The sequence below is a fragment of the Cervus canadensis genome, chromosome 10 (assembly GCF_019320065.1).
Source record: "Cervus canadensis isolate Bull #8, Minnesota chromosome 10, ASM1932006v1, whole genome shotgun sequence".
Lineage (NCBI taxonomy): Eukaryota > Metazoa > Chordata > Mammalia > Artiodactyla > Cervidae > Cervus > Cervus canadensis.
In genome coordinates this window covers 63,829,664-63,851,729 of record NC_057395.1, presented here as the reverse complement: position 1 = coordinate 63,851,729, position 22,066 = coordinate 63,829,664, and the positions used below count along the sequence as shown (strand labels likewise).

Here is a 22,066-nt window from a genome sequence, read left to right as displayed (position 1 = left end):
TGGCAGAACACACAATTTTTTCAAATGCATACAGAATATTCATCAAGATAGATCATATGTTAGACCATAAAAAGCAGCACAGCAAATGTATAAAGATTGGGGTAATTCTCTGGCAGTCCAGTGGTTAAGATTCCATGGTTTTACTGCAGAACGTGTGGGTTTGATCCTTGGTAGGGGAACTAAAAGCTTCCATGCCCCATGGCATGGCCAAAAATAAAGACAAATAAAGATTGAAATCCTATAGAGTATGTTCTTTGACCATCATGGAATTATATCAGAAATCAGTAACAACAAGGTATCTATAAAAGAACCCAATACTTGGAAATGAAACATATTTCTAAGTAACACACAGTCAACAAATAAATCATAGATATTCTGAACTGAATGAAAATGAAAATACAACATATCAAAATTTGTAGGGTGCAGCTAAAGCAAGTGCTTAGTAGAAAATTTTATAACTTTAAATGCTCATATTAGAAAAAGATCTAAAATCAATGACCTATATTTCTAGAAACATTTAAAGAAAGAAAACAAGATCAAAACAGAAATCAATGACTTTTTTTTTAAATAGAGAAAACTAAAAGCAAAAGGTTAAGTTCTTTGAAATTATTTACAAAACTGATAAATCCTCAGTAAATCAAGAAAAGAGAGGAAGCACAAATTAGCAATATCAGACAAGCATGCAGCACTTTTTAAGTATATAGCGTCAAAATAAGAAATTGTTATTAATAAAGGGTGAAAAAAAAAACATCAGGAAAGTTTATTTTTTTAGTTCACAATCAAAGCAGAAGCAAAAGTATATTTTATAAGCGGATTATGTTAACTCTAAATATGAACCTGCCACAGTAGAAATCTCTTGTAATTCAGCAAGGGGAGAAGCCGGTTCTGTTTTCATAGTGTTTTCTCCCATTGACTTGCAGTTCAACTCCAAGCCTGCAGGCCCCAATCCATCCCCAATGGAGTGGCAAGTTAGCGTGGATGAGACCTGGCCAGCTTCTAAAGGAGATTTCAACTGACCTAGAAGAAAAAGAAAAAGATTGGGGAACATATACATGTATTTAATCTGAGAACCAAAAGTCCCACAAAAGACTGATAAAGTCAGGGTCTTTTTAGAGGAAGCCATTCACTTCACAGCATACAAGAATACATTCACAGGTTCCAGCACGCATAGTCAGGGTTGTAAGCATATCAAAGAAAAAGGCTAATAAGAAGCTAAAGTAAAAGGAGGATCTACTGGAAATACTAACAAAAAGGCACTAGAGTAAGATGGCATCAGAAAGACAGAAGAACAAGGCCCTTTAGCACTGTACCTCCAATCCAACATTCACATACACAAGCAAAATCAATCACAGACACACACAAAAGTTTGTCTGTGAATCCTCAGTGAAAAATAATATGAGAAACACTGCAGCCAAATCCATATCTTGATTTCAAGACAATCCAAAACTTGTGTAAGGCAGTACACAATGACTGATTTAGACTGGTTCTCACCAGACAGGCAGCAGGTTGGCAAGACCATTCTAGAACAGACTCTTGACTCACCTTCTTCTGATTCCTTGGTATTGGATGAAGTGTTTTGCAAAGGATCAATATTAACCGTATCAACCAAATCTGATACAACCAAGTCAGGATCTAGAATTTCGTGGGTCCCATTAGTGGACAGCCTGGAAGACCGTCTCCTTGATAAGTCTTTGTCAGTGTTTTCCGAGTAGTTTTTTGACTTTTCCTGGGCTATAAACCATTAAGAGAGTTGTAGTCAAGAGACCAGAAGAAATAACTCTGCTACTACAGATTTCTGGGGCTTCCCACGTGGTGCTAGTGGTAAAGAACCCACCTACCAATGCAGGAGACATAAGAGACGCAGGTTTGACATCTGGATTGGGAAGATCCCCTGGAGGAGGAAATGGCAACCCACTCCAGTATTCTTGCCTGGAGAATCCCATGGACAGAGGAGCCTGGCGGGCTACAATCCATGGAGTCACAAGAGTCGGACACTACTAAAGTGAATTAGCACACATAGATTGCTGGACTGGCTGCCTTGATAAGGGCTTCAAACAGACTCCTGGCATCAGTGATGAAAGGAAATACCTTATCCTGGCTTATAGTTTTAAATAAAGGCACAGTCTTTCTGCCAGGACATAATTTTCCTAATTTAAGGATTTGTGATCTGAAAATATGTGGGCAAGATCACACCCCAATCTTGACAAGTTCTATTTTGGGGCTTTCCAACATAAAAACGTACATATTAACAACATCCCAAGGCAATAAGGTTTACAGAGCCTTAGAGCCATCACAAGTCCTTTCTGGAACCAATAGGGTATTTTTTAAAAAATCAATAAATAGCATTTTTTAAAATGGAAGTATAGTTGATTTACAATGTTGTGATAGTTTCAGGTGTGCATGAATATATAGGTTCATGCACATATATATGCTCTTTTTCAGACTCTTCCACTACACTAAGTTATTTTAAAATATTGAATATAGCTCCCTGTGCTACAGTAAGATCAATAAATACATAAAGTTTCACTCAGCATATGAAATCCATCACTTCCTAAGCCATTAAATTTCCAGTGGAATCCAAATCAGATGGGTATGGAAACAGCATTACTGAAGTCAACATTAACACAGCTTCTGTTTTGGGATTTATTCTCCCTCTAGCAAAACTCCTCTGATCCAAACACATCCCACTCACACTAGCCCCTGTGATCAACAAGCATTAGAGTCTATAAGGCCCAGGGGACAACACAGACACAAGGGAGCTAACCCAACAGTTGTCAAGTTCCAGCCACACATACACAAACTGAAGACTCACATGAATTTTTGTCAAGCCGAGGACGTTTTAACGGGACTTCGCTTCCTTTTGATATTTTCCGTCTTCTCAATTCCAATGTTATTGGTTGCAAAGTTTGAGAGTTTGAATCCACAGCTGCAATGTATATAAAACCACACATACACAAAAAGATACGTAGTTTTTTATTGACCAATTCTCATGCTGTATACAAATAAAACATATATGTGTGTGTATACGTATATACACACACACACACACATATATATATATACACATCCACACAAATCATTGCATGATAAATAAACCCTCAAAGCACATTCTTACTTAAGCCAAAAGGAGTAAAAAGTGAAATGGATGAGAGATTACTTCCTTATAGGAAATGCTGACACCCTGCAGACTGATTTCTGAATCTTTGTAATCTTTCCTATGACCCAGCTCTAGTCATATACTGATCTCCTGAAACCCACTCCTTAAATAATCCTAATATGACTCCTTTAAAATATGAGGGTACAAAGGCAACAGTAAAATCATTTTTATAACCATCAAATCTTCTCATCAAAATTTGGCTTATCCAATACTCAGGAAATCCACCATGCAGGCTAATTCTTAAAATGTTGTACCCCGGGACTAAAGCTTGATTATTATTTTCAACCTCTACTTGCTGAACTGGTTAGCTTGGCATTGATCCTAGTTTTGATGGACCAAAGAGAATGTCAACATTTACAACCGCTTAAAAACAATTCCAGAAAAATCTCAGGAGACCATGCTATTTGATAGCCAGTATTCCAGACAAGGCTGCTTAACACTGGCAAATCCAGCACTGACATAATTTTAGCAGTGCAGAAGCTAAACCCTTAGATAGTACTCACTTTGTATTTTTTAAACGTAACACGTAAGAAGTTCTCTCCCATCAGGAAAAATAAGAATCCAAAAGGCAGGCAGAAGAAAAAAAAGCAAAAGAAAAACATTGGGAAGCTTGAGGGAAAGGTAGGGCTAGGGGGTCTGATGAAGGTTGAAATAAGAGAAAGAAGCAGCCAGGGGAAAGAACAGAGGGAAGAGGGAAAGAAATGGGAGGGGAAGAAGGAGGGGGAGAGAGAAGACTCATCTAAGACCAGAAGCTTCAGATCTGCCATGTCAAATGTACAAAGGACAGAGGGTTGAGCTTTGAGGAGGCAAACCTGATGAGAATGCAGATCTCTTTGGTTCTTTGTGTATCCAAGCTTCTCAATGTGCCAACAGTACTTTGTTCCAAGGGTGGGAACTTAGAGATCACATACATTCCACATTAAATACAAACAATCCTCCCTAAATAGCTCAGATCTGGTTCCAGTAAGGTCTGTATAATCTAGTGAGCTCAAGCCTCCACCATGTCAATGAACTTATTTCAAGCAATTTTTAAAGGGGATTTGAAGTATATGAAATACTGGCAAACCTTCACGTTGATACCATATACAAACCGGGGCTAACCACACAAAAATTCAATGTTTCCCAACAACGAATTCTTTTTACAGTAAGAATCATCTGGGAAGGTTGTTAATAATTAGTATTCCCAGATCCTGCTCCAGAGATTCTAACTGGAGAGGAACAGCTCAGGCAAGTGTTAACAGTAAGCTTGGAAAACCCCAGTTCTCTACTAAATTTGATCCTACCTTGTGTAACATCCTACACTTAATACAAGCAATAAGCTGAATGCCCCATTTTTAATCTGAGTGAAATAAGGTGGTTTCAGAGAAGTAGTCTGCAGACTGGAATGCAAGTATCCCAGTCCACACTTTCCAGAGAGTACAACCCACTGTAAGAGTAACCAAAGGGGAATCTGTTTCAGAACGCTCAAGTCCCACATACTCACTCTCTTCCCTAAACTATGGTGAGGACACATCAGATTTCTGCCTGTTCACACTGTCTACCTTTCCTTGAATAAGTGCCCTTCTCCCACTTACACAAAAAGGCCTGCTTATTTACATCCCACATCGTAACACGGTACACTGCCCAGAGGTTTAAAACGTCTAGACCTTCTCAACAGGGATTCCTCATTTGAAAACAGAACAAAGGTTATTTTCTTAATTCTCTCAAGAGTGGTTTATAACTAGTACCACCACCAATTGGCAGAAGTCAATTCGTCATAGGTCACAGATGCCTTGGGCATTAGAGCTTAATTCTCCCTTGGAATCCTACTGAGAAAGCCAGTGAATTTAGACTACTGCTGTCCAATAGAACTATGAGAGCCACAAATGGAAGCCACAGAGATAATTTTAAATTTTCAGCTGTCACTTGGAAAAGTTAAAAAAGTGAAAATAACATTAATTTATATTTTATATTTATGTTAAATATATAAAATAGCTACATGTTTATATTAAATAGATGACTTATATTGAATATAGATTTTTAATTTATATTTATATAAAATATTCTGTAAATATAAAAAGTAACATTTATATATGTAAATATGAATATTTAATTCATATTTTATTTAACCCAATACATCTAAAAATATTATTTCAATATGTAATCAATATTTTTAAACTATTGAGATATTCTACATTTGTGGGTGGGTTTTTGTTGCTGTTGTTTAGTACTATTTGAAATCCAGAGTGTGTTTTGTGGGTTTTGCTTTGTTTCTTGTTTATTTGCCAATGTCATGTGGCTTGTGGGATCTTAGTTTCCAGACAAGGGATTGAACCCAGACTCTGAGCAGTGAAAGCACGGAGTCCTAACCACTGGGCAGCCAGGGAATTCCCTCCAGTGTGTGTTTCAGAGTTATGGCCCATCCCAATTCAGAATAGCCACATTTCAAGTGCTCAGTAACCACGAGTGGCTAGCAGCTACCATACTGGACAGCACAAGTCTAAGCCCCAGTTAGGCATAGGCACAATGCTGAGCTCAAAACCACCACTAAAAGGGGAAGTGCCTTATTTCAAATGGGAAGAAATCAAACCATCATCCATTTTCATACCTTAAAAATTAGGACTAAGATGTAAGAAGGCTGCCTACTGGGAATGACCACTAATACATTTATTTAAGTAAATAAGGGTTTTTCCACAAAAATTACATATGATGTTGCTGTCTGGATTGACAGATAAGACTGGCTTTGCATTCTGCATCATTAAGGGGACAACAAATGGGTTGATGCTGTAGTTCCACAGTTTTTTATATTTTGTTTTGGGTTTTTGTTTTTTTATTTTTTTAACTTTTTATTTTGTATTGTGGTACAGTCAATTAGGGCTTTCCCAGGTGGCTCAGTGGTAAAGAAATCACCTGCAATGTAGAAGACACGGGTTCAATTCCTGAGTCGGGAGGATTCCCTGGAGGAGGAAATGGCAACCCACACCAGTATTCATGCCTAGGGAATCCCACAGAGGAGCCTGGGGCTACAATCCATGGGGTCACAAAGAGTCGGACACAACGTAGTGACTAAACGACAACAATAAACACAGCTGACTAACAATGCTGTGGTAGTCTGAAGTGAACAGAGAAGGGATTCAGCCATACATACTGTAGTTCCACAGTTCTGACGGAAATATATTTTATGTCATAGTTTATATTTTTCATTTATCTTTGGCAGCTATTTAGACTTGTAAGAAAAAAACAGATATCACTTTAAAATGGTAGGGAGTGCTCGCTTCGACAGCACATATACTAAAATTGGAACGATACAGAGAAGATTAGCATGGCCCCTGCGCAAGGATGACACACAAATTCGTGAAGCGTTCCATATTTTTTTGTAAAGTAATTAGGCTCCAACTAATAAAAATAAATGGAAAAAAAATAAAAAATTAAAAAATTAAATAAAATAAAATGGTAGGGATTCACAGCTTTTATGTAAAGTACACGTAACCAAGAATATCTGGCCAGAAAGATAAAGACCATTACAGTATACTAACACATATATATGGAATTTAGAAAGATGGTAATGATAACCCTATATGCAAAACAGAAAAAGAGACATAGATGTACAGAACAGACTTTTGGACTCTGTGGGAGAAGGCGAGGATGGGATGTTTCAAGAGAACAGCATTGAAACATGTATGTTATCTAGGGTGAAACAGATCACCAGCCCAGGTTGGATGCATGAGACAAGTGCTCGGGCCTGGTGCACTGTGAAGACTCAGAGGGAGCGAGTAGAGAGGGAGGCGGGAGGGGGGATCGGGATGAGAAATACATGTAAATCCATGGCTAATTCAAGTCAATGTATGACAAAAACCACTACAATATTGTAAAGTAATTAGCCTCCAACTAATAAAAATAAATGGAAAAAAAAAAAAAGAATATCTGAAGGCCTCTGCCACATAATCATAGACAGTGTTCAGTACAGAGATCCTGGGAGCTTTTCATACCATTCAATCCAGCAAAGGAATGTTTGGTTTAGGAAGAAATTCAGGGCTTGTTTCTTTCTTGGCTATTCTAGAAGAATTCCAAATTTCAACTTTTTAAAATAATTGTGTACTCTTCCCTAAATCCTCTAACCTTGACTCTACCAATTAGCCATCTCAGCTTTTCATTTAGACTGAAAATTACCAATCCATAATCACTCTGCAGAGAGCTCAATTTCAAAGGTAACCCTCCCTTCCCAGGTCCAGTGTTCTTTGTTCCCACCTCTCCAAGAGATGCCCACACCTACTTACCTCTCTTTTTTCCCCTTTCATGTCGCTCATGAAAACACTATTTCCAGATTCCAGGTTCTAGGTAAGCTTACTAGGAAGTGAATCATTTGAATTGGCACAAACAAAAGGCCTTAGCTTACTAGGTTTTATCCTATAAGCTGAAGCATCTAGTGAAGAGCTATCTTTCACCTCAGGAGCCCAGCCAAGAATATGTTTCCCAAATTTATGTTCCTCTGGATATATGCCTCCCATAAAATTCAGCTCTCTGGACATGACTTGTTTTCAGGTGACAGGATGACTCAAGGTCAGTCACAAAAACAAAGGGTTGAATAACAAAGTTATAAAGAACCAAAGAGCCACAAAAAGAACACTCTCGCAGTGCACACCTGGGAAACTCACCAGTAGGAGCAATGGAAGGGGGTCGGCCTCGCTTTCTTTTTGGCTCCCTCAAGTTTTCCTGTGGACTCTTCACAATGTCATTTTCAGGTTTCTTATCCACTTGAGCATCTCCAGAATACTCTCTGTCATTTTCTGAAATGTTCTCCTTATCTTCCTTCTCGTTCTTGGGAAGGCTCTTCTCTGACGCTTTCCCCTTTTCAGCACAGATTAACTTTCCTTCTTTATCAGACTGCTTGGCTCGCCTTTCTGTCTTTAAGGCTTTGTCCTCTTTGTCTTTCTTCACAATGGCTGTGGGTTTTCTCTGTTCTTTAAACTTTTCTCGTTTATCAGATGATAGAAGACTTTTGTGTTCTGTTTCTTTAGGCCTAGCATTACCCACAATATTCTAAAATGAGCAAAATAGCGATGAAACACACTTTGTGATTACTTGCAAATAAAAAATCAGGTGGTTTTTTTGTAAACTTATGAAGATAAAAGAAATTAAAAGAGGATATATTTCAGGTCACATAATGGAAAGCACCACTGAAAATATCCATCCATATGCTGAGGTTTGAGAACCAGTCCTAAGTTTAAAGAAAATAACAGAGTCATGTTGAATTCCTTCTGAGACAATGCTATCTCCCTTATGATTAACAAGTCACTGGAAAGTAGTTAAAGGGACAGACAACTACCCCAGAGACCTCTTCTGGGAAGCAATCTTTTTGATTGCGATGTTCTAAGAAAATGCCTTCGTGCCCTGTCTGTTATCCCAAGCGTGACTACACTGGCCCAGGGTCTTTCAGAAGCTGACGTCCTGTGTAGAGAAGAAGCCAATAAACTGGTAACTGGTGGCTGAACAGGAAAGCTGTAAAGATCGTCCAACTCAGTAACAGATTGTCTTTGCTTCCTCTACTGGGTAAGGCTGTGCTCAATCCTACGATGTTCCTGAGCTACTGAGTTTTTGTGCATCAGGAAGAAGTACTACTTCTTGGTTACTTTCCTCCTAAATTACTTTCTTTTAAAATCTCGTTTCCCAGTACACTGTCTACTGTCTCATAATAAAGCCAGCTCTGAAAGCTCTGGGGTTTCCAAAACTACCATTAAGTTTATTTGTGTATGTATCTTCCTTCCAAGACTTCAAGAGACGAGCAGAGGCCACCACATCAAGCTCATAAGGGACCCCTAGCACCAAGCACAAACTAGGCACACAGAGCTTCGCCAGGAGCAAGAAGGAGTGTCTAAATACTCGGTGAGTAAAAGTTTAATTTGTCCCAAGGGGAAAAATAATAAATAAGGAGAATCCTTGTGGTTAGAGCCTAGGAGGAAATTTTATTTTTCAAGTCCTCTAAATTGTCTAAAAGCAGCCAGGTTTGAGAACAAGCCCTCCTTAGTAACTGCTGGCAGAAATATAAATCACAACCACCACGAAGGGGGGTTGGCAATTTGGGTCAAAAGACTTACGATTCTACTTTTGAACTACATTGAATTCCTAGAAATGAAATTTTCTAATAAAATAATTAGACTTGTGTACTCAGACTTACAAATATCTTTAAATGACCACTAGGAAACTGGTTACACAAAGTTGGTTATATACATATTATAAACACTACATAGCCATTAAAAGCTATATTCCCATATAGGACTTAGGAACTTAGGAAAACATTATTTTGTTAAAAGAGCAAGTTATAGAACAGTAACGTATGACTCAAATTGGGAAAAGAAATATGTATATACATAAATATCTTTTTAAAAAATACAGAAGGCTATACATCAAAATGTTACGAGCAACTGTATCTAGATGACAGAACTAAACAACTTTTACTTTCAATGTGTTTTTCTGTGCTTTCTAAATTTTCTACAGCAAACAAATATATTTTTATAAGTACAAAAAAAGATAATGTCCCTGAAATATAGATTATCAAACCATTTAGGGCAGTAAATGCCTATTTAAAAAAAAAAAAAAAGAAGCAGCCATTACTATATGAAAAAAAGCTTTAAAAGTTGATAAATATTTTTTAAGAAGTTTTGCTTTGTAAGTGGCCTCACTGAGAAGTCTTTTCCAAAACAGTATGTCCTCTTGGGAAAGGAAAACAAACAGGAGCCATGGGCCTGTGCTTGACCACCTGCCAGGTCTGAGATGACAAGAGACACTCAGAGGCAACTGGGAATTGAGAACTGAAGCCCCACAGTCCACACAGGGTGAGGTGCCTATCTCCAAGTCAAGGCCCTATGAGTACTATCAACCAGAGACAGCAGCTGAATGTTATTTGGAGCCCTGTCCTTCCACTTGGGGAGATTCTAGACACAATCTTGCAGCTTTTGACATGTTCTTAAAACAGTCCTCTAAAAAAAAAAAAAAAACAGTCCTCTGTCTAAATGAACTCATTCCACAAACTTAACACAAAAACTGCCAAATTTAAGGCCAAAATAATTTATAGAGTGCTGTGTAGCTCCTGAGATGCCCGAAAAGCAAATGATCAAAGAGAAAACATCTTCAGGGCTAAAGCTTTATAATTTTATCAATTTTCTGAAGAGGAAAACCAGCAAAAGGCAAAAAAACACTTTTGAGGCTATCTTTAACAATATCATGTATCATGATGCTTTGAAAATGCTAAATATGTATAGAAGAATTTATTAAAGTAAAAGCCTTTGATCATAAAACAACAGGTTCCGGCATTACCAAATACTGCCACATCAACCACCCACAGAGATAAATAATAGTAACGATCAGAATCTTTCCCCTCAGCTATTTCATTAAGACATAAATGCAAAATAAACTAAGAGGGGAAAAAAATCATGAAGAAAGTAGGCAACACTTTACAATGTCAAAACTCAGGACCTGTGCTCAGATGTGGATGGTGAAAAGGACAACAGAAAACAAACTTTTCAACTCAGGCACATCTAGCACCAGTGATTGCCAAATCTACGTCACCACCTAGCCATGGTCCTGAGCTAAAAGGCAAAGTCAGATGAGGAGGAGAAAACATCTCTAGATCTCCTCAAGCACTCAGCAAGTTCCCCAAGAGAGGAAAAAGCTCTGGGGGCAGGGCACAGGGAGAGAGAGAAAAGAATAATCTCCAGGCATTTTGAAAAAAAGACCTAACAGGTAATGGTACTTAAGTATTGGCACTTCAGAAAAGAAGATTGTATGAAAAGAAAAAGGCAAAGAGAGAGAAACATTCACAATATCTGAAAACTTGTATATTGCTTTTTGGAGAAATCATGTCAGATGAAGGAAAGTGTTTGCCATCATAAACAAATGTAGCATCTTTGAGAAACAAAACTATAATATTAGCATTATGCATACCACAAAAGCATAAATCCACATTTCTCACCTGATCTTTGGAAAAAGCTTTGACATGAATATGTTTGACAGTCTGAACTACTCCATCATAAAATTTCACAGTGTAAGTACCTAAAATTCAAAAAGATATGATTTTAACTTGTAGTTTTATGAAAGCAACAAAACTTTTCAAAGCATAAACACAAAGGAGCTCCAACCACAATAATAAACCTACAGGAATTAAAAAATTGTTTACGAATCACAATTGGTCTTTCTTATGTCCAAGATAGTAAGTAGTATGTTTGCCTTTTTTCTCTTTATCATTATAGATTTGTTTACCTACACAGATCAAAATCCATCAAAAAAATTCATTTTCATGGTGTTACACTAAAATTTTTAAAACTTGCACTGAATTTAGACCAAGAGCAAATAGCAGTAAAACAATTAAGAATGTAAAGAAACACCAACAATGAATTACCAGAAAGAGAAATTAAGGGAAAAATCCCATTTATCATTGCTTCAAAAAGAATGAGTCCTAGGAATAAACCTACTTAAGGAGCTACAGGACCTGTACTTGAAAAACTATAAGACACTGATGTAAGAAACTGAAGATGACACAGATGGAAAGATATACTGTATTATATTCTTAGTGGGAATGTAAATTGGTGCAGCCACTGTGGAAAACAGTATGGAGGTTTCTCAAAAAACTAAAAATAGAACTACCATATAACCCAGCAATTCCACTCTTTGATATACATCCTAAACAAAAACAAAAACATTAATTCAAAAAGATACACGCACCCAAATGTTCACAGCAGCATTATTTACAATTGCCAAGATATGGAAGCAACCTAAGTGTCATCAACAAATGAATGGATAGAGATGATGGATGGATATATGTATATCTGGATACACACACACACACACACACACACACACACACACACTGGAACACTACTCAGCTATTTAAAAAAAAAAAAAATTTTGCCATTTACAGCAACATGGATGGACCTGAAGGAGGGTATTGTGCTAAGTGAAATAAATCAGACAGACAAAGATGACTATTATACGATCTCACTTATAAGCAGAATCTAAAAAACACGTTAGTGAATATAACAAAAAAAGAAACAGATTCATAGACACAGAGAACAAACTAGTGGTTACCAGTGAGGGAAACAGGGAGGGGCAAGATAGGGGTAGAGGATTAAGAAGTACAAATTATTATAGATAATGTACAAGGGTATACTATACAACACAGGGAATATAGCCAATACTTCATAACAATTATAAGTGGAGTATAACCTTTAAGAATTGTGAATCAACACAAAAATACACACAAAAAAAGAATTGTGAATCAGTGCTTGCTTCGGCAGCACATGTACTAAAATTGGAACAATACAGAGAAGCTTAGCATGGCCCCTGCGCAAGGATGACACGCAAATTTGTGAAGCGTTCCATATTTTTGGGGGAACACATGTAAATCCATGGCTAATTCATGTCAATGTATGGCAAAAACCACTACAATATTGTAAAGTAATTAGCCTCCAACTAATAAAAATAAATGAAAAAAAAAACTAAAAAAAAAAAATTGAGAATCACTGTATTGTACACTTGTAACAATATAATACTTTATATCAACAATATTTTCATTTTTTTAAAAAAGAGATGTAAGGAAAATGCAGATTTATTGCTTGGTGAATTATTGCTTATTATTTGATCTTTATTTTCTGAGCTGAGAAATAGTAATATCCTTTAAACTTCAAAAGAAATAGGACCACCCGCTAAAGATATGCTTTTAGAGGTCATAATAATCTCAAAATCCATATGAATTACCTGCATGTTACTATGTTTAAAAACAGAGACTAGGCCAAAGCACTAAATGGTGCCTGCTACAGTTAGTTTTATTCCTTTTTTTTTTAAGTCTAACAAAAATCACTCTGCTAAAAAATTGAAACTGGTCATCCAAATAATCCTGTCCAAATAAGGCATTCAGCTACAAAAGTTCTCATTAGTTCCACCCAAACCAACATTCTCAAACTTTTGCATTTTAGAACCCACCCATGTCTCTCTTTTGCTGGTTCCAGGAAGTTAATTTAAAAAAAAAAAAATCCACAGTTAATCTTGTCAAGATTATCAATGAACCACTGGTAATCATGTAATGGTTTACCACTGGTAAACATCGTTAGTTTTCAGAACTAATTTACGACTCAACATGGAAGGAAAAAATAAATCTCAAGGGTTGGGAGCAGAATAATGCCAACAGTGAAGTTAAGGTCACCTGGCTGGCTGCCTCCATCTTATACACTCTCCTCCCCTCACCTCCCCTTCTCCTCCAGTCCTAAACAGGGCCCTGTGAATGGCTACCACCTCTACCGAAACGTTCCTCTTCAGTGGGTCAAAGTCCAATGCAATATGAGCCCAATTATTTTCCAAACCTTACTTCAAATTACTAGCATACAATACCCAACAACTCAAAGTGACTAGCTACTTGCCACCCACTGAAACTGTCTTGGGACATTTCCACCTTCACATCTTTATCAAAGTGTTTTCCAGCCTGGAATGTGCCATTCATCCTTAAGTGCTCAGCTCAAAAGACTACAACATTCCTGTAAAACCTTCCTGACTTCCCTGGTCCTGGAGATTTCTCCCTCCTCTGTAACTTCTCACTCATTTGGATCCTGGTCTGCAGAGCCTCACACTTAGGTGCCTTCACACAGAAGACAGATGCCAAATCAAAGGCAGGCTCTCCAAGGATAGAGACCACATCTAACACCAGTTTCTCACACAGCGCCTGGCTCACTGTACTCCAGTGTTTCTCAAAGTGTGGTTCCCGGGACCTGTAGCATCAACAACCCCATGAACCTATCAGAAATGCAAGTTAGCAGCCCTACCCTTGATATACTGAATAATAACTTTGGGAGCGTGAAACAAAAATGTGTGTTTTAATAAGGACTTCAGGTGATTCTGGTGCTCACTGAAGTCTGAGAACTACTGTTGTAAACAATTAGTAATTACCTACTGATTTTACTCCTGGCAGTTACAAAAGTCATTATTTGACGAATGGATAAGGAAGCTATGGTACATATACAGAATGGAATATTACTCAGCCATTAAAAAGAATTCACTTGAATCAGTTCTAATGAGATGGATGAAACTGGAGCCCATTATACAGAGTGAAGTAAGCCAGAAAGATAAAGACCAATACAGTATACTAACACATATATATGGAATTTAAAAAGATGGTAACGATAACCCAACATGCAAAACAGAAAAAGAGACATAGATGTACAGTACAGACCTTGGGACTCTGTGGGAGAAGGTGAGGGTGGGATGTTCTGAGAGAATAGCATTGAAACAAGTATACTATCAAAGGTGAAACAGACCACCAGCCCTGGCTGGATGCATGAGATAAGTGCTCAGGGCTGGTGCACTGGGAAGACCCAGAGGGATGGGATGGGGAGGGAGGCGGGAGGGGGGATTGGGATGGGGAACACATGTAAATCCATGGCTGATTCATGTCAATGTACGGCAAAAACCACTACAATATTGTAAAGTAATTAGCCTCCAACTAATAAAAATTAATTTAAAAAAATTTTTTTAAGTGATTATTTGTCACAAGCATTGTCAACACATAAAAATGGCTAGCAAACAAGATAGATACAAGGATATATAGTTGGTTGGTTAAAGCAAGCAATGAGATGACAGGCTATCAGCAATTACTGATGAGTACTTAACAACAAAGGCCTGGGTTCCTGTCTTCCTGCCTCTATTGTGAGGGTGTTGGCAAACAAAGAAGCAATGCTGTGGGACTCTAAACAGACCCTTTTCAAAGCAAAGCTCTGGTCAGTCTAAGGATTGCGGTTTGGGGGTGATGACCTTAAAAAAACCCAATTCTTTAGAAATCTTATATATCAAGCATGCCAACAGGCCATCCAAGACTTTTTTTACTTTCAAAGAACTACAAGGGATCATCTTGAAACTTTCTCCCTTGATCATGCACACAGCTAACTTGGGCTTCAATAACTCGGAGGAAACACAGCCCGCAAACAACAGTGGCCTAGACCTGGAGAGAGGCTCTAAGTCGACTTTAACGGTTTCGTGCATAACTAAAAGAACATCTTCCCCAAAAAAAAATAAAAATTAAAAAATAAATAAATAAATAAAAGAACGTCTTCCCAATGAATCCTCCAAAGGGTGGCAGGCAAGGATCTCTCCCACGGCCACAAACAACATTAACAAAACACATGTAAATGACAGGATTCAAAATGAGAACATTAGTGACACAAAGGCGACCTGCCTCAGGCTCCCTTAAGAAGTTCCAGTCTCTACCAGATGAAACCAAGCTTCCTGGCCTTGCTCTCTGTGGGTTAAGAACCCAGCATATCAGACAACCTTATAGAAGTTAGTAATAGCAGAAGGGATGTAAGAACAAAACTTGAGACTGGTAGCAAGCTCATCTTCCCCAGGACCAAGGAAAGAGGCATACACAGGTGACTCCGGAAAGGACAGATTTACGTTGCTCCTGAAATCTACCATAATTGTGACTTCAGGGCCTTTTTACTATCCCGCTCATTCTTCAGGAGTCATAGAATTCCATAATATCATGGAGAGGAGTTTTCAAACATTGTTTCTCAAAGTCTTGAGGTTCCCAGAGATGTGCCTCAAAGATGGGCTGGGGGATGGGACAGGTCCATGTCTGCAGGCAAACCTCCCCCTAAGCCTTCTCCTCTTAGCAATTTTACATAATAGGCTTAGGTTCTGCAGCCAACAATTTCCCAAATTGCTCGTCTATTACAATCCCTTCTTCCATTTACAACTGCTCAGATGAATTCAGAGCAAGGAGAGTGAACTGCCTATGATCACCATGCAGGGACTGGGACAGAGCCTGTCTCCACTAATCAGGGCTCTCAAGACACCAGTGGGCTCCAGGAAGCGCAGACCATCTATTCCCACCCTACTGCATCAGGTGCACATACACGTGTACACACACACACACACACACACACTCCCCCATCGGGCACCTGGCCCTAACTGAAACTCCTGCTGCTTAAGGAAAACCCTGCTCCTGAGAAGCAGGCTGATACTGTGGCCACTGCAGTTTCAGGAACCTTGGAGCCCTGCAGACCTCCATTCAGACTTCCATGCTACTGTTTACATATGTGCTCTGCAACCTCAAGCAGTTTCTCCTGTGAGCTGACTTCCTCATCTGAAAAATGAGAATGGGGTTGATGGCAACAATCTTTCCACATTTGTATGAAGAGGAAATGAGCTCAGATATGGAAACTGCTTAGCAAAGGGACTGTCACAGAGCAAGGGAACAGTTGCTGTTGTTTAGCCACTAAGTTGTGTCCGACTCTTAGAGATGCCATGAAGTGTAGCCCGCCAGGCTCCTCTGTCCATTGGATTTCCCAGGCAAGAATACTGGAGTGGGTTGCCATTTCCTTCTCCAGGGGCTCTTCCTGACCCAGGCAGTGAACCCACGTCTCCTGCACTGGCGGGTGGATTCTTTAACGCTGAGCCACCAGGGAAGCCAAGAGATCAATATGTGGTTCTAATTACCATCATCTACCAAGTCACTTTAAAAGGGAACCCCCCTCACCCCCCTACAGATAGTAAGAACCAAGATAGCACCTGCATGTATGGGCCTAAATTGTCTGTCTCTCTCTAGTCAAAGCTGTTCACAGTCCCAGAGTTCCCACATTTCAAACGCAGGATCAGTTACAGCAAGAAGAAAACAAAAAACAGTAACTGCTTCAGCCAGAGACTCAAGAAATAAGACCATTTCCATAGAATCTCCTGGTAAAATGAAGACTTAGGCACTGAACAAAGAGACTGAACTGGGGGGCACAGGACCTAAGAATATGCATAACTTTAAGGAAGAGGGACCTGATACGCCTGCCTGAGCACTCAAGTTAAAGAACCACAGATCAACAGGAAGGAATGATTCCTCATTTTGTTGTAAATGTGAATCTACTTTCAGTTTCCTCTAGAGAGATTGCCTTGCAGAGCAGAGGGGTACAAACCCCGACAGGCAAGTGGCTCTAACACCTCCTTAAAAAAGGGGAGCTGGGCGGAGCTGAGGTCAACTCACCAGAGAAGAGAAGGCTTCCAAACAAAGACTTCCTGGAAGCAAAATCCTTCCTTCACTCCAACACAGACCGAGGATCTAACAAGGCTACCAGGTGTGGCTGCCTTCACGGAGAATGATGCTTAACTGCCACTGCCAAAGACTCACGCCAGGTGAAAAGGGCTAAATAACACAGCATTGTACTCCCAAGTTTCCAATTGCTAAATGACTCTCTTAAGAAACTCTAAAAGTTGCTCACTAGTTGTGAGTCAATCATGTGGGACACCCAATGCCAGCAGCCAGGGCTCTCCACTCTGGCTACAGCCTCTGCCCACCAGACTGCCCAGTCAATGCTTGGCCTCGGCAAAACCACCAAGGAGGTTATGAGTGGCAGAAAGATCAGACCAAGCCTTCCCAAGATGAGTCTACAGGGAGTGACTTCACTGTATTCCCAGCCTCCTCCCAGCAGCACCAGAAAGACAGAATAACTTTACAGGAAATAAAGGGAGCACCTCGTCTGCAGAGGTTCTGCCACCATTAAGCTCTGATGGCCCCTGCTACAGACAGAAATGAGGCAGGACAGAAAACACCAGGCAAAGAGTGAAATTAGAGTCCAGTATCGTCCTTCTCAATCACACAACTGAATAGTAGAGTAAATCATGACGTAGAAACTCTGCCAGTTCCCCTGGATTAAATCTAACCCAAAGGCAGCACCTAAGAGTCATTATTTCATCTCAAAATCAGGCACCGACCTGAGCTCCCACAAAGGAAGTCCCACACGATTTCCTTCTCAGGCCTCAGTGCAGCACTAATACCACACAGCTGGCTGCCTTCACTTTCAGGATTTCCTCTTCCCCTGCCCTCCCCCTTCTCCTCCCTCTTCCAATTAATCTCAAGAACCAGAGAGGATGGTGGCATAATGCAGGATTTCAGACCCAAGAATTCTGAGAAAAACAGGTTCTCCCCAAAATATCCACTCATTTTCAATGTCCTCCAATTAACTAAAATTTACTGAACAGAATCTGAAGCTTATCGAACAAATATATTAGGGTGGCAACTGACCACTGTGGGAGCAACCATTATCTCAAGACTCTCCCTCCTATAATTTTAGCTCATGCAGGAAAATAAACTTTAAAGATTTTTAAAAACAACTTGCAAAGCAAATAAACCAACTTTAAAAGGTCTTCTCTGGCAGTCTAGTGGTTAGGGCTGGGGAAAGTAAGATCCCATCCTGCATGCCATGCGATGCAGCCAAAATGTTTTAAAGAAAAAAGATTTCAGACCCAACTGACACACAAAAAAAACCAACTGCAGATAGGGGTCCCTCCTCACACCTCCCCTTATGACTTATTTGCACCATTCTGTACCTGTCATACCTCCCCCAGTTGCTCTGTCTCAACACCTACTTCATTGTGCCTTGAACAAGTTTTTTATTCTTTTTTAATCCATGATGCTAAGGCTGGGGCTCTACAGATATTAGATGCAAACAGTAGGTTCCTAAACCTTTAATGCTTTCACCTAGACCCTCACACGCTACCTCTCTACAAGACAGCTCCCAGGACTCCCCAAATCCCTCCTTCCTCAGTGTGCGCTTCCTTTCCCATTCTTTTAATCCAACCCTCTTCTCACTTCTGTCCTCCATGTGACTCTGGGACATCACTGGAACAAAAGAGAAACGTTGCTTCCTTTCTGCTACCTGCTTTATCGATAGTTACCCGTGTTTCTATCCACAATCTTCATTTGATCTAAGGAGCAGCCATTTCCCCAAAAGGGCACACCTCCCCTAGGGGGAACATCCAACTTGATCAACATAAATCAACCTAACAGACTTTCAGAAAGACATCTATGTACACTAACAAACACGTGTTTCATATCATATAATTTAAATCCAGTAAGAGCAGAAAAAAGTTACTAATCTAAAAAATAAGATTCTAAAAAATAAACTTTTTCTTTTACTGTGACTTTTTTACTGAGGTACAGTTGCTTAACAATATTATATTGGTTTCAGATGTGCAATTTTAGTAATTGACAATTCCTATAGATTATACTCCATTTTAAGTTATTATAAAATATCGGCTATATTGCCTATGCTGCACAATATATCCTTGTAGCTTTTTTTTTACTTTTTCCCATATAAATGAGATCATTCACCATTTTAATATAAATGGATCTATAAACATATGGATTTATAATCTATTTAATGAGTGTTTGATATAATAAACTATGCCTTTTACAAAAAGGATCTGAAGCAGTTTAATAACATGTCACTTGGATAATATCCATTTATTAAAATTAAAGTAATACATACGAAAAGTAATATGAGACTTTATTTTAAACACAGGCTTATAAAATGTAACTTGGGGAAAACAAGGGGCTATCCAAAAAGACTTAACCATAAATGAGAGGATCAGTAACTGCTTAAAGAACTTATAAGATACAGCCTTGCTCTGGAGGCCTGTGGTAAGAGGACTATGTTTTCAGGGATACATCTGTCACCTTCCCCACCCAGTCTAATAACTGCCAGGACTGGTGAATACTGCAATAGAGGAACTAAGAGTCCTGCTATATGCAAATGTACAGTTCATTTTTGACCATTTCAAACCATTCTGAGACGAAGTTTCTTGTTTACTCCAGCATTTAGCAGAGTGCTAAATAAATACTTGAATAACTTCATTGAATGAAGTCAATCTAGCCTTTCACCCCTAACAGTGGTATTAAGAGGTCCATTTGCCGTAAACATTCACTGCAGAGATCATGGACATACCATAAACATCTCAGTAGAAAATGCTTAAAAAAGGTATCACTTGGACCCTGCCAAGTTGGTTCTGTGTGTCAGGATGCTGACTGCACATACCATGTTCATAACCCTCCTCTTCCCTTGCTTCTGTATTCACAAAATGAGCCTCTTTGGGTTGTGTTCCCCACTTTGATTTCTCACATGTTCTGAACTCTGGCAAAGGTATCCCAACTCAGAGCTTTAAACCCCAGTACCCCAACTTCAACTAGCAATTCTGGTATCACACACCACTCTCAATCACCTGGCATCCACAAAATACATTCTGTAAGAAATGTTTGTTGCCTGCTTGACTTCTAGACTGTTAACAAATAACTAAAAGGAATATTAGGGACTTATTTCTTCAATTATATTAGGAACTCCTAGACAGCAAGAACCTGCAAACTTCCCAGCAGAGGGACAGATGAACCATGACTGTTTCAGAAAACAATGACTAAAATTTAGAAGGCAGAGAACCAAACTCCCCTCTTTAACCTAGCTTTCTCTCCATTTATAATTTCTTCCTAACTCCTGACATAGTAATTAACTTAAAGAAAGAGGATTCCAAGGTAATAAATACATACTAAAAATACACCATCAAATTCAAATATTATAAACTGACCCCTAAGTTAAGAGTAAAACTCAAATGCCTTACCATCCTTGTTAACAGCAGTGACTTTGGCTGGGTAAAAACGACAATCAGACCAGCAAGCAAGGACTTGCTCATTTATTTGAAATTCCTAAAAAATATTAAAAAACAAAAAAAAGGTCCTGTTACCAATCCAATTTCATAGGACATACATGGTAACCAAATTCATAAGACAGGCTGAAATTGACAAGGGCAGGTAGGGGAGATGGTTACTGGGATGAAGATGTTTCTGCTGTTCAACACTGGGAGTCAAAACAAAAGGGCTGGACACAGCCTTTTCCCATTTAAGGAGTTCTGGACAGGCAAGGCGCAGCACTGATGATAATTCTATCTTGTCCCTGAAAGTGTCTAACAGCCCAGGACCACCAGGGAGCACGACAAGTACACAGCTGGAAGGAGAGAGGCTGTTTCATCTCGAGGCAAACAGCATTCATGCCACCTAATGCCATCCACACTTTGAGAGGGTCTTTGGACAAAGGAGGCACTCCTTCACCATTAATATTTCATACTGCTTTCCCAGCACACAGTCTGTATTGAAACGTTTTGTAGAATGAATACCCAGCAGCCAAACTGGGCAACAGTGAACAATCTTGAACTGGGAGGGGGGAGAAGGGGGAAAGGCTAGCAAGAGTTCAAGTTCCCTGGTCACGGTTAAAGTGGAAAACAGAATCCAGGGCTGAGTCAGCTCCAAAGGCAGCAGGATTTCTGCAGATGTCTCAATTCCTGTTTAAAAAACTAAAAACAAATACTTTGTCCTTCATTTTGAAGTCATAAAAGTGCCAGACATAGTGATGAAATTTAAAAAACAAGAATCCAGTCAATTCCAAGATTTTCAAGGGCTTATTTAAAAAAAAAAAAAAGCTAGCATAATGCTCCACATGGAATGACTGACTAATGACCAGACAGCAGATGAGCTTAATAAGCAATCTAAAGGGACACAGTGGTATAAAAGAGAGAGATCAAGTCCCCATTCATCATCAGTACAGTCTCAACCAAATTAATTTATGAGCTGTCACGTCAATCACGTCATACAAACAGATGACAATTGAGATTCTTCAACAACCCCAAGAGGTCGTGGAGATCTCAAGGTTGCACTCCAAGTCTAAATAAGGACAGTCCCCAGCTGCTACAGGCTTTTACACTAAACATCAAAGACTCAGCCCAATAGCTAAGCACTGAACTGCCCGGATTTGTTACTCACAGATGATCCCTCCTCTTCATGCAAGCCCTCTTTTCTCAGCTGTATTTTCTCTAAAGGACGTAAATAAGGACTGTCCCAGCAGAACCACTCATCATAACGATGGTTCCAACGCTTGAAATGGATGAGTACTTTTCCTTCTTCGTAATCAATATCTTCTATGTGAGCTGGATACCTGAGTCAGGAAAGAAAAAAAAAATTGAAGTGCCCTTAAATATCCACCTAAAATAATCAAAATGATACTTTTCTAAACCTCTTACCAAAGAAGTAGATCTCAAAGTACTAAATAAAGCCTATCATTTAGCAGTTCTCTGTCACTGTGCCAA

The 22,066-nt window shown here is 39.1% G+C and overlaps 1 protein-coding gene and 2 non-coding genes across 9 annotated transcripts in view; 2 read left to right on the top strand and 1 right to left on the bottom strand.

Moving 5' to 3' along the window:
- PHF20 (PHD finger protein 20) overlaps positions 1–22,066 on the bottom strand; it is a 135,480-nt gene that overhangs the window by 69,120 nt on the left and 44,294 nt on the right. For 5 of the 7 annotated variants that reach the window (XM_043478670.1, XM_043478673.1, XM_043478675.1 and 2 more), the window contains exons 3-9: positions 21,744–21,915; positions 20,549–20,633; positions 11,106–11,185; positions 7,792–8,176; positions 2,813–2,926; positions 1,543–1,731; positions 838–1,017 (exon numbers count right to left, since the gene is read on the bottom strand). In XM_043478670.1, the coding sequence (XP_043334605.1) occupies positions 838–1,017; positions 1,543–1,731; positions 2,813–2,926; positions 7,792–8,176; positions 11,106–11,185; positions 20,549–20,633; positions 21,744–21,915 (1,205 nt within the window). The remainder of the gene's footprint in view (positions 1–837; positions 1,018–1,542; positions 1,732–2,812; positions 2,927–7,791; positions 8,177–11,105; positions 11,186–20,548; positions 20,634–21,743; positions 21,916–22,066) is intronic. The other 2 variants (XM_043478674.1, XM_043478676.1) reach the window with 2 other exon arrangements.
- On the top strand, positions 6,404–6,510 carry LOC122449103. The gene has a single exon (XR_006271906.1). It is a non-coding gene; the product is annotated as a U6 spliceosomal RNA (small nuclear RNA).
- LOC122449119 lies at positions 12,411–12,517 on the top strand. The gene has a single exon (XR_006271921.1). It is a non-coding gene; the product is annotated as a U6 spliceosomal RNA (small nuclear RNA).